At 39.8% G+C, this 11,700-nt stretch overlaps 1 protein-coding gene across 1 annotated transcript in view; it reads left to right on the top strand.

Moving 5' to 3' along the window:
• Prpf38b (pre-mRNA processing factor 38B) overlaps positions 1–8,202 on the top strand; it is a 32,502-nt gene extending 24,300 nt beyond the window's left edge. The window contains exons 2-7 of the mRNA XM_055618138.1: positions 259–425; positions 2,593–2,661; positions 2,923–3,074; positions 3,310–3,370; positions 5,613–5,836; positions 6,241–8,202. Of these exons, the coding sequence (XP_055474113.1) occupies positions 259–425; positions 2,593–2,661; positions 2,923–3,074; positions 3,310–3,370; positions 5,613–5,836; positions 6,241–7,084 (1,517 nt within the window). The 3' untranslated portion in view covers positions 7,085–8,202. The remainder of the gene's footprint in view (positions 1–258; positions 426–2,592; positions 2,662–2,922; positions 3,075–3,309; positions 3,371–5,612; positions 5,837–6,240) is intronic.
• Positions 8,203–11,700: the final 3,498 nt, after the last annotated feature.

Genomic DNA, 11,700 nt, shown 5'->3' with positions numbered 1-11,700 from the left:
CCCCCCCCCAACCCCACCCCGCTAGCGGAGTTACTGAAGTGGCTGCTTCGGTGTCGGCCTCGTGCTCTTCGCCGACCCTCCAGTCCAGACAGAGATTGGTGTGTGTTTGCGTCTGTGTGTGCGGTGCGGTGGGGAGGGAGGGCTGAGGGTTAGCGTGGTGTGCCAGTGCAAAGAGCTGTACCAGAAGGCCTGGAAATTTTTCCCAGCAGGAAGTCAGGAGTCGGAGGTCTCAGCCACCTGTGCATTGGGCATAATTAGAATTATCTGGGCCCTGGGCTTCTGCGGCAGGGTCGGTGCTGGCTTGGCTGTGCTGGGGAGCTCACCTGGCGCCTCCTCACTGCACTCTTGTCTCAGTTCTTGTTTCGTTAGCAGGATTGACTCAGTCTTGCAGCGAGGCTCGGAGCAGCCCAGGGTCGCAGGTAGAGGTATGCACTATTAATCATGCTCAATCGCCATAAATGCATTTCCCTGGTTAAATGAATGGCTAATTAGTGTTTTTTTTTTTTTTTTTTGGTTTGTTTTTGGGCCATTGATTTTGGTCTCACTAACTAGATTCTCCACTTCCTTGCAAATTAGGTGGTTTTTAAAAATACCTTCCAGGCCTCCGAAGGTAATTTATATTTTAATCAGTATTAATAGTCTTAATACCTTCAAACATTTTCTCTAGAGCATCTAAAATAAAAAATACATCTAGGGGTTGGGGATTTAGCTCAATGGTAGAGCGCAAGGCCCAGGGTTATGGTCCTCAGCTCTGGGGGGGAGGGGGAAATATATATATATATATATATATATATATATATATATATATATATATATATGTATTTTTTTGACACTTAGTAACTTGAGACAGACCCAAATGGGATATTTTCTTTCATTTAAAAATACATGTGGAGATGTTAACCAAAAGAAATTCTCTATATATTTTACCTACACTTCTCCCAGTTACATGTTTAGGTTAACGATAGATTTTTGAGATAACTTTGCTTTTTATATGTAACAAAAAAACCTTTTAACTTTGAATATATAGAGTACACAAACACTCTTGTTCTTTTACAAAAATTTGTTAAGTAGGTGTAACTGTACTATGAAATAGTTTTTAAACTAGCTTTTAAAAGGCAAGGCCTTTTCAATGTGGATATAATGTGAATAATGTTTATGCAGTTAACTTTGGAAAGTTGGGTCCCTGTACCTTTGTGAAAGTATAAACTAATATTTCACGTTAATTTCAAATACTGTATTCTGAAATAACTTACTCCACCAGAAAGTATGTTTAAATTCATTTTTCAAACTAAAGCCTCAGGGGGTTGAAGAGATGTCCAGTGGAGTAAGAGCATATATTCCCTTTGCAGAGGACTAAGTTCAGTTTCCACCATCCACTCCAGGCAGGTCAGAACCACCTGTAGCACCAATTTCAGAAGATCAGACAGACCCTTCTGGGTTATACAGACCTACACATGCAAGTAATTAAAAAAGCAAAATAATAAAACATGACTGAAAACTTACTATGAAGTTCTTGGGCTCAAATAATCTTTGAAATGTATGCACTTCCAATTTTGCATTGTATCCACTCCTTTGGGAACCCTTTCAGGGGTAGAAATGGTTTGTGGTTCAGTGGTAAGATGGTAAGGCACTTTACCCAACCTAGGATAAGGCCCTAGGTTCAGTTGGGTGGGACATGACTTACACAGCATATTTGTTGGGAACAGGAAAGAACTACAGGAACTGAACAGAACAGGGTTGTCTTTCAATTTAAATAGAGGGTTTTGTCTAAAGCCACTGAACTGAAGGATAAAGTATTGCCATGTATGGGCAGAAATAAAGAGCAGGGTTTATTTGTTTTAAGAAACAAAAACAGATCTTAAGATTTTTGGCTTTATCTCAGTGTCAGCTTTTTGCTATTTTTGTAGTGTGCTCCCTTTAGCAAAGATGATACTGTATCATTGATTGTATTCTATATATATTAATGACTTCACACTTAACTGTTTAACAGTTTTTACTCTGGGTAAACATGTGAGAGGCAGTGGCAAAAAGATCTCTGAAGTTGTAGCCCAGAGATACAGGCTGCCAAGGCTACGAAATGAGACCCCCATCCTTTACTCGCCACCCCAGACCTTCAGCAAGCACCCTGCCTGCCCCTGAGCAACATCAGAAGCCATAGGAATGAACTTCACTTTATTTTGTAATGTGGATTTAAATTTACATGTTGAGGAATTCTAAAGCTTTTTTTTCTTACATGGAGAGCCTCTATAGTTTTTTAATAATATAAAAGGTAAAATAGTACCAGGTAATACTTTTTGCAAGTATAGAAATTGTAGAAATTTCCTGACCTTCGCATAGATATGCCCTGTCTATAAAGCTAGTTTAATGAGCTCTCTGCTCTGAACACATGCAGGGATTGTTGAGTCCTGGTTATTTGGTTGGTATTCTGTCTGAGCAGTTTTCCCAGAGGTGGCTTTGCACTTAGTGTGTGAGTACAGGCTGATATGGATGATGCCCGCACAGTGGCACTACACTTGGGAGGAACTGAGCTTACTTTAGGTTCGGAGTCCGAACGTTTCTTGTCTTCCTCTTTTTTTTTTTTTTTATTTTCAGGTCACGCATGTTGAGCCGTGGGAGAAAGGAAGCAGGAAAACGGCTGGCCAGACGGGGATGTGCGGAGGGGTAAGTAGAAGTACGTGAATTTTTTTTTTTCTAGTTTTTCTGTCTGCTAAGTTTATAGGAAAGCTAAATGTTATTAGATATTCAAATAATTCATTGGCAGAACTTAGAATTTTTTAAAAATGCAAAATTCAAGACTCCATTGATTCTGGTTAGGAAAAGTATTACTTTTTATGTTCCATTATAAATTCCAGATTATGGGTGTTGTTAACTAACATCATTAAGTGTCTGCTTATTATTTTTCTTAACTGTTTCCCTTTAAAGGTTCGAGGTGTTGGAACAGGAGGCATTGTTTCTACAGCTTTCTGCCTGCTGTACAAATTGTTTACCCTGAAGTTAACAAGAAAGCAAGTGATGGGTCTCATAACACATACAGACTCTCCATATATCAGAGCCCTTGGATTCATGTATATAAGGTGCGCATGTGTTTAGCTACTTTTTTTTTCCCCTAGGCGGGTTTTCTCTGTCCCCTGGGAGTCCTAGAATTCACTTGTGTTAGACTAGGCTGGCCTTGAACTCTGAGATCTTCTTGCCTCTTCCTCCCAAGCACTGGGATTAAAGGTGTGCTCTACCATTGCCTGACTTAACTGTTTTTTATTTTAGTTGACATGAACTCATTAGTGTTTTTTTTTTTTCTTTTTATGATTTTAGGTATACACAACCTCCTACAGACCTGTGGGACTGGTTTGAGTCCTTCCTTGATGATGAGGAGGTATGTCAGCAAGGGTAATCATCTGCTTTCTTCTGACTACTCTGCTCTTGGTCTTTGATTTGTTGGAGAGTTAATGTTTTCAGAATTTCAGTACATTTATTTCAGTCATACTTTTGGGATTATCTTTTTGCTAAGATTTGATGACTTCCATGTAAGGTTAAATTTTTAAGTTATGTTAATATGTTTTAAGAGTTAGTATGTCTTAACTTGAATAATAACTTTTTTCTCTTTCAAAGTACACTCTGTACTGTGTTAATCCTAACTTCTGTGGCTGATAGTAGCTTTTTAAGGTGATAGAAGGCATATGCTACCATAACTATAGGCATTTTAAATCCCTGATACTTCTGTGTTTTTCTGTGACCTTTTATAAACCGCAATATTCCTATTTGCTTACAAGTACAGACTTACAAATAGTTGATTGGCTTAAATGAGCCAACAATTAAACTTTTCCAAGGTGAGACAATAATGATTCTTTTCCATTTTCCTTTTGAGCCAGATACTCAGTGTTACCCAGGTCAGTCTCACACCTGGAATCTTCTTGTTGCAGCCTAAGTAGCTACAATTACAAACAGGATTTACCACCATGTCTGGCTAAACTTAAAAAAGCACTTCAGATTTTTAATCTAAATCTGGTCACTATCTCAAGCCTTGAGACATGGTGAGCAAAGGTTAGAGTCAGATTAAAATCATACTTGTTGTGTTAATTTACTTATCAACATATACCCACTTATATTATCCTTTTGTCTACTAATCACTAATTTGTGATTCAAAATTTATATAGTAGAGTTAAGCTTTTGTGAGTTCAAACAAAAAGTTTTTTGTTGCTTAGTGTGGCACACTTTTAATCCCAGCACTTAGGAGGCAGAGGCAGATGGATTGGTGAGTTCCAGGCCACCCAGAGTTATATAGTGAGACCATGTCTCAAAAAACTTGTTCTTTGATCAATGCATGCACCAAATGAAATTTTTATTTTTGCTTTCTGCCACCTTTAAAAAGAAAGCTCACTAATGTAGACATAGAGGAAAAACAATTTTTGAGGCGAGATCTTATGTACCTCAGGTTGGCCTCAGACTAGCTGAGATAGGCCTCTACTGCTGATCCCTGTCTCAGTTCCCTAATGTTAGGGTTACAAGCATGCCCAGCAAGCCCAGTGGTGGTTGTGATTTTCCTGCCCTGTTTTTGGCATGTTTACCAAGCTGTTCATTAATCCAAAAGATCAAGAAAGTGTTTAAGGTGAAAATCATAATTGTTAAACTTTTCTCCTATTTTCATGGGACTTTTTTTTTCTAAAGAAAGATTAAAGCACTTCTAAAAGGCATGTCACTTTTTAAACTGTTATAGGAGGTTTCTGAACGCTTCTGATTTATCTGTTCTTTATTGTGTTTACAAGCCTGAGGTCCTCTATTTGAGCTAACATATGTTTTCTTCTTTAGATATCTGCAGCGATTATATTTGGAAATACTGTATATCTGAACACTTAAATGTGTGTGAGTGCAAGCAGTTTTACCTTTAGCTCTTGTTTTCCTGTTTAGATAACAAATCTCACTTTCCTTGTGTGCTTGCACTATAGGTTTGGGACTGACAATAGCTGACTAACATGTCCTGAGCTGTGAGAGGGCATAGCAAGAAGGCCTTCATGCGGTAATGACCCTTTTCAGAGACAATGGTCATCATGGATTATGCGTTTCCAATTATTTGTTCATTTATTTATTTTGTACATAATTTTAAATTAGAAACCTCACTGCTTCATGGCAGTTGGTTTGCTATTGCTTCCAGTTTTAGCAGGGTTTCATTTTATAGTGCAGCTGTTAAAAATAACCCATAGACAGGAATTATCTGAAAGTACTCCCTACATAGCTAGGTTTCAGTGCTAGGTATGATGTGTGCAATATGTCCTCAAGTGTAGGTATGTGAAATGTAATTTTAAACGTTTTGTTCCAGTAGTTTAGCAATTTTAGAGGCTTTTTTCTATTTTTGTTAGTGAGTGAGTCAGTTCCCTCTATGCCAAGAGGCTGCAGGGTCTGCTCTCCCTGCATGTGTATACAGTTAGCCCTAGTCGTCTTCATCCATTACCAGATTAGGATACACAAATTGAATTTTTTCTGTTGGCTTTTTTATACTTAATTCCAAAGACGGTAAAAAAAAAAAAGTTTTTTTATTTTGTTTTTTTATTTTTTTAGTGTTGACATATATGTTGAGATAGTGCTTTTTTAACCACTGGGGTATCTCTTATGTTTCCTAGGACCTAGATGTGAAAGCTGGTGGAGGCTGTGTAATGACCATTGGAGAGATGCTTCGTTCTTTTCTTACAAAACTGGAGTGGTTTTCTACTTTGTTTCCAAGAATTCCAGTTCCAGTTCAGAAGAATATTGATCAGCAGATTAAAACTCGGCCTAGGAAAATTAAGAAAGATGGAAAGGAAGGTGCTGAGGAAATAGACAGACATGTTGAGCGAAGGCGTTCCAGGTAATAAAGCAGTTACATTTTTTAAAAGGGTCTTTGCAAAGTTGTTGACCTTGAAAAGTAGTTAGTTCTTAACAAGAACATACTGTTTGTCTTCACCTTCCGATTTTTTTCCTTTCAGTGTTACACTTTCAGCAAAACTTGGTCTGTAATGAGAACAGTTACAATATTGAGCACTGACATACACGTGCATGCTAGGCAAGCACTCTACTGCAGCTACACTCATCCGGAGTGCAATTACATTTGCTGTGTGTGAGCTGGTGAAAATTTTACCATGTTTGCTTGGTTGGTGTGTGTTGAGTCCTAGGGAGTAGTCAGCCTCAGTGTCCTGAGGACATACCAGGCAAGTGAGCTACAAGTACCCCAGCCATTAAAGTGTTTTATTTATTCTACTTTTTGCCCCTTAGATCTCCAAGAAGATCACTGAGCCCACGGAGGTCTCCACGAAGATCAAGAAGTAGAAGTCATCATCGGGAGGGCCATGGATCTTCTAGTTTCGACAGAGAATTAGAAAGAGAGAAAGAACGCCAGCGACTAGAGCGGGAAGCCAAAGAGAGAGAGAAAGAAAGGCGAAGATCTCGGAGTATTGATCGGGGTTTAGATCGAAGGCGCAGCCGGAGTAGGGACAGGCACAGAAGTCGCACTCGGAGTCGTGATAGGAAAGGGGATAGAAGAGATAGGGATCGAGAAAGAGAGAAGGAAAATGAACGAGGTCGAAGACGAGACCGAGATTATGATAAGGAGAGAGGCAGTGACCGAGAAAGGGACAGGGAGAGGTCAAGAGAGCGCTCCAAGGAGAGAAGAAGTAGGGGTGAGGGAGAAGAGAAGAAGCACAAAGAAGACAAGGAGGATAGGCGGCACAGAGATGACAAAAAAGATTCCAAGAAAAAACACAGCAGAAGTAGAAGCAGAGACAGGAAGCACAGGAGTAGGAGTAGGAGCAGAAATGCAGGGAAGCGGAGCAGGAGTAGGAGCAAAGACAAGTCAAGCAGACAGAAAAACGAGAGCAAAGACAAGTCAAACAAAAGAAGTAGAAGTGGCAGCCAAGGAAGAACTGGCAGTGTTGAAAAACTGAGGAAACAAGAACACAGCGCTAGTAGAGAAAAGTCTAGAAAGCGCAGCAGGAGCCAAGACCGTTCCCACAAGAGAGATCACGGTGATAGCAAGGACCAGTCAGACAGACAGGATCACCAGAGTGGAGAGCCAGAGAGCCAAGAAAAAGAACACAAAGACAGCGATGAGACTGTGTGAAGATTCTGTAAAATTGGATCACATTGAATCCTATAAATGTTGATTAAATTCTGCTTTTTTTTCCCCCCAAGTTGAGATTGTGCAGTAGTTATGCACTCTGAGCTCCCTGTAGGCTGTTTTCATTTCTTTTGTGTAGGGAAGTGCCTTTGTAATCCCATTAAGCATTGTTTTCACCCAGTTGAGTTGACACATAATGCATAGATTGTTTTGCATTTTTGTTTGTTTTTAAAATGTACAGTCTGTACATACATCCTAAAAATGTTTTAATTCTTTTGGCATGAGCCATGTTGGTTAAATTTGTATAAGGCAATAAACTGCCACTAATTCTATTTTTGTTTTGTGGGTGTGGGATAATGGTTGTGTACTGCAGTTAGCATGGCTGTGCTTTTCATAATAGAATGCTAAAGACTTTGGGAATGGATCTTGGATGTTTGTTTTAGGAGAATTATGTGCTTTCAATATACACGAAAGCAACAGTTGTAGGGTTAACATTCTTGTCCACTGTATATTACCTTGGAAGCTCTTGTTAATATGTTATACTTAATAATTTCCACAGTTAATGTTAGAGAGAATTTATAAGAGGTTTAAATTAGGCTGTGATTTGATCAAAAGTCCTTTTAGCGTTCTACCTCAAAGGGACACTGTTAGTATGCCTAAAATCTATTCACTTAGTTTAATTTTTTTTTTTTAAACCACATTTACTTGTGCTCCCCACCCAAAATTCTTTCTCAGATTTTAAAAGTACTATATTAAAGAAGACATGTAAAGCCTGGCATTGCAGCAACCCTGTACTGATGTGATGGGGAGAGGGCGGGGCATATGAGTAGAGAAGCAGTCAAGCCTCAAGCTTCCAAAGCATTTTTTATAAATGGAGAATACTTAAATTATGAAACAGCTTGATAGAGTATCCTTTTTTAAGAATTCAAAACTTTTTTATTGATAATGAAGATTGCTGTTTGAGTTTTTAAATTTACTCTAGAACAGAAGTATTAAAAGTAATGCAGAGCTGCGTTATTTAAGACTTTCAGCAAATTATTTGATAGATTGTTCTTATGACTTGTATTCTGATTTCAGAAAACCATCATGAGTGTGGAATAAATACTGGATTAAATCCTTTATCCTGGGTGTTGGCTTTCCCCCATTTGTTAATTTAAAAAAAAAAAATGTGGAAACTGATAAAAATGTCTGGTTTTCTGTAGAGGATATCTTGAGCAAAAGTGACTTAAAACTGCATTGCTCATCTTGTAAAGGTGTTTGCCGCCCAGCCAGACCCGAGTTCATCCCAAGGTTAGGAGGAGAGAACTGACTTCAAGACCATCTCATGGTGTGCATGTGTGCCGCTGCGAATAATCTCAATCGTGAAGATCATAAGTGGATGTGCTGTGCTGATGCTTACTAGAATCTTAATGGCGGTTACCCTTTGGGGGGCGGCTCATGGGCTCAATTTTTGTGTTGCAGGGGCTCTTTTGCTTTGTCCACATCAAAGGTGATTGCTGACATATTTGGACTGTGTTAATGCCATTTGAAGTTCTGTTTTGGAAGTTTTAAGTTGTTTTTTAGGACAGGGAGGTTAGAGGACCAAAAGTAATAGATTTTAATCAGGATAAAAAGTGAATGAATGAAAGCTGGCTGGTGGCGCACGCCTGAAATCTCACTATCAAGGAGGCAGAGGCAGGCAGATGTCTTGAGTTCAAGACCAGCCTGGTATACAAAGCCAAGGACAGGACAGCCAAGACTACACAAAGAATCAGCACGATCCTCTGTTAAGAGTTTCTCTCAACCCTTGGCCAGTTGAGCACTTACAAGTGGTCAGTGGAGCAAGAGACAACATTTGTACCAATTCCTTTTAAGGAAAATTCATTAAGTGTAATGTTTATATTACAATGTTGAAAAATCCAGTCTGTAACTGAGCAACTAGTCTGTTACAAGTAGAATACTTACTTGGGATCAGCCATATAGTTGTGGGTGCTAAAACTTGAGTGATCCTTGGAATCCACATAGGGAAGAGTCCTGCTGGTGTCCTCCAATCACACGGTTGCTGTCAAATACTAAGACAAATTTTTAAGAAAATTGAGAGCCATTAATTAGGTTTGTGGGGTTTGTTTGTTTTGTGGCAATAGGGAATCTAACCCAGGGCCCCGTAGCAGGCAAATGTTCTGAGCTGTGTTCTCAGCCTTTGAACATTTGACATGTTCAGTGGTATGTTATAAGCAGACTGGAAAGCTTTTAAAAGAGATGAACAGCTGAGTTCCAAAGCAGGTGTTTTCAAAGGATGCTTTTGGTGGGTGTGAGAATGTGATGCTATTATCACATGTATGCCTGTTTTACTTGAAGAGTGGCTTCCTGTGAGGGGAGGAGTTGGCCCTGGAAGATTGATCGATCATTTTTTGGGACCTGGGGAAGTTGGAAGAGTACTTTAATAGTTTAAAGGATTTGTTTTAAATTATGGTATGTGGGTGTTCTTTGAGACTAGAGAGGTAGGATCCCCCTAGCCCTGGAATTAGAGCTGATTTGGTGCTAGGAACTGGACTCTGGAAGGGCACTCTACACAGCTCCTGAGCCATTTCTCGCCCCTTTGGTGTCGCTCTTAACGCTCTTAACATCCTAAACGACACATGAAAGTAAATACTTACGCAAAAGAGATCCTGTTACCCTGTCCTCTCTTAGAAACAACGTGGCCAGTGTCTAGACACCCAACATTCCCAGTAAAGTAGCCAGTCTTATCCTAACATTTCCCCCAAACACTGGTCACCTCCATCCCGTTTTGTGCCCAGTTTTGCCAAGCTGTGTATGGAAACCACTAATTTGTGTGTGCACCAGTTTGTGTATTGGCTCCAGATCCAGCCTCTGTGGCCCTGCACTGGCCATATCACATACTGTTCTCCCAACCATCATCAGAAGGCAGGAGGGATTGCTACCTTAGACCTGGTTCCTTTCAGCTGCGCTGTGTAGCTTAGCTTGTAGGGCACCCAGTGGCACTTAGACATCCGATTTCAGTGGCACCTCAAGGAAATGAGCAGAATTTCCACAGGCTTCCTCCAGCAGACAATTTCCCGGTGAATTTCAGCAGTACTCTAGTGAACCACTGGCGTAATTAGCGGGGTGGGGGAAGGAGTCCAGTGTGATGGTTTAATATAGAGTCAAGTCTTCTATTCCTAAAATCTTAGCTATTTTGTAATATGTGTATTTTTAGATTGAAAATTTGTACAATATAGTCTGATCAGTTTCCCCTCTCAGCTCCCAGATCTAACCCATCCAACTCCACTCCTTTTTTTACAACTACTTAAAAAAAAAAAAAAACAGGCAAAACCACACACAAAGAATAATTAAAAAAAAAAAAAAATGTTAGCCATATTTGCAAAAGACCAAGAAGGTTTTTGTTGTTTTCTTTTTAAGGCAAAAACAAAGCAGTATGAGACAAAACAAAAATACCATTGAGGTTTGTGTTGGCCAACTATTGCTGGCCACGGGCTCTGCTATTCAGTGTGGTTCATGTACTATGTACCCAGTGAGACTCCACTGAAGAAAACTAATTTCTCTTTGCAAGCAGATGTTTGGAGCTTGCTTCTTGGTTGGGGATGGGAGCTTGTGTCCACATCCCCTTTCCTGCCCCCTTTTGCATGATGCTCTCTGAGCCTTGGGTGGAGAAGGACTGTAATAAAGATGTAACCCATGTGGCTGAGCGCTTCTCATGTCCTGGTTCTCTGCACTGACGAGCATCCACTAACAGCCTGAAAGCTGCCATTAATCCACAGAGAGATAGTGGATGGGAAAAGCCAAAATTCTTATACCACATCCTAAAACTTAATCTTGCATTTCAGATGCTTATCTTTTTATATCCAGATACTTTTCTGAACTTGGTGTTATTTCTGGGTCTGTGTGTGTAGGTGTTGGTTACCAAACTCAGAACCTCACCCTCACTACCACTGAGTTAAATAACTTCATTGGTTACTTTCAATGTTCCTAGTGTTACCCTGTTGCACTCTTGGGTTTGTTGCCTAGGATCTCTGAAGCTCAGTCTGGTCTTGAACTCACTAAATAGTTAAAGAGGGTTTGAACTTCTGATCTTCATGCCTTCCTCTTCTGACCCCTCCCTCACAAGTTTTTGCTGTGCTAGGCACTGAACATGCTAAGCAAGCACTCTATTAACTGAGCCATGGCCCCAGCCTAGTAGAATCACCCTTGTAGCTGACCCTGTTCCCTTAGAATCTGAAATTATGTACTTTCTACATTGCAGAGTCCCATTTCTGAAAATAGAATTCAAGCACCTGGTGATTTTGGTAATTCAGAGCTATAAAGTAAAGACAATTGATATATTCTATTGCTTCTCAGCAATAATGCTCATCACCTATTGTTGACAACTCAGTCCTAAACCTGCCTTACTTCCTGCAAAACTGATGTTCCTCAATTATTCTTACCATTCATTGACCGTGGAAGTTCTTCCCTAGGGTTTTAACAGTGAGATTTATAAATTTCAATGGCTACCTTGCAGTTGCTTGGATCTTTTTTCTTTCTTGTTCTGTATTGATTTTGGAGACAGAGTCTCATATTGCCCAGGCTGACCTAAACCTTGCTGTGTAGGTGAGGCTGGCTTAGAACTTCTGACTCTTCTCTGT

Source organism: Psammomys obesus, unplaced genomic scaffold (genome assembly GCF_907164565.1).
Source record: "Psammomys obesus unplaced genomic scaffold, mPsaObe1.curated_primary_1811, whole genome shotgun sequence".
Classification (NCBI taxonomy): Eukaryota; Metazoa; Chordata; class Mammalia; order Rodentia; family Muridae; genus Psammomys; species Psammomys obesus.
The sequence above is the reverse complement of the archived record's forward strand: the minus strand, read 5'-3'. Positions and strand labels throughout refer to the sequence as shown.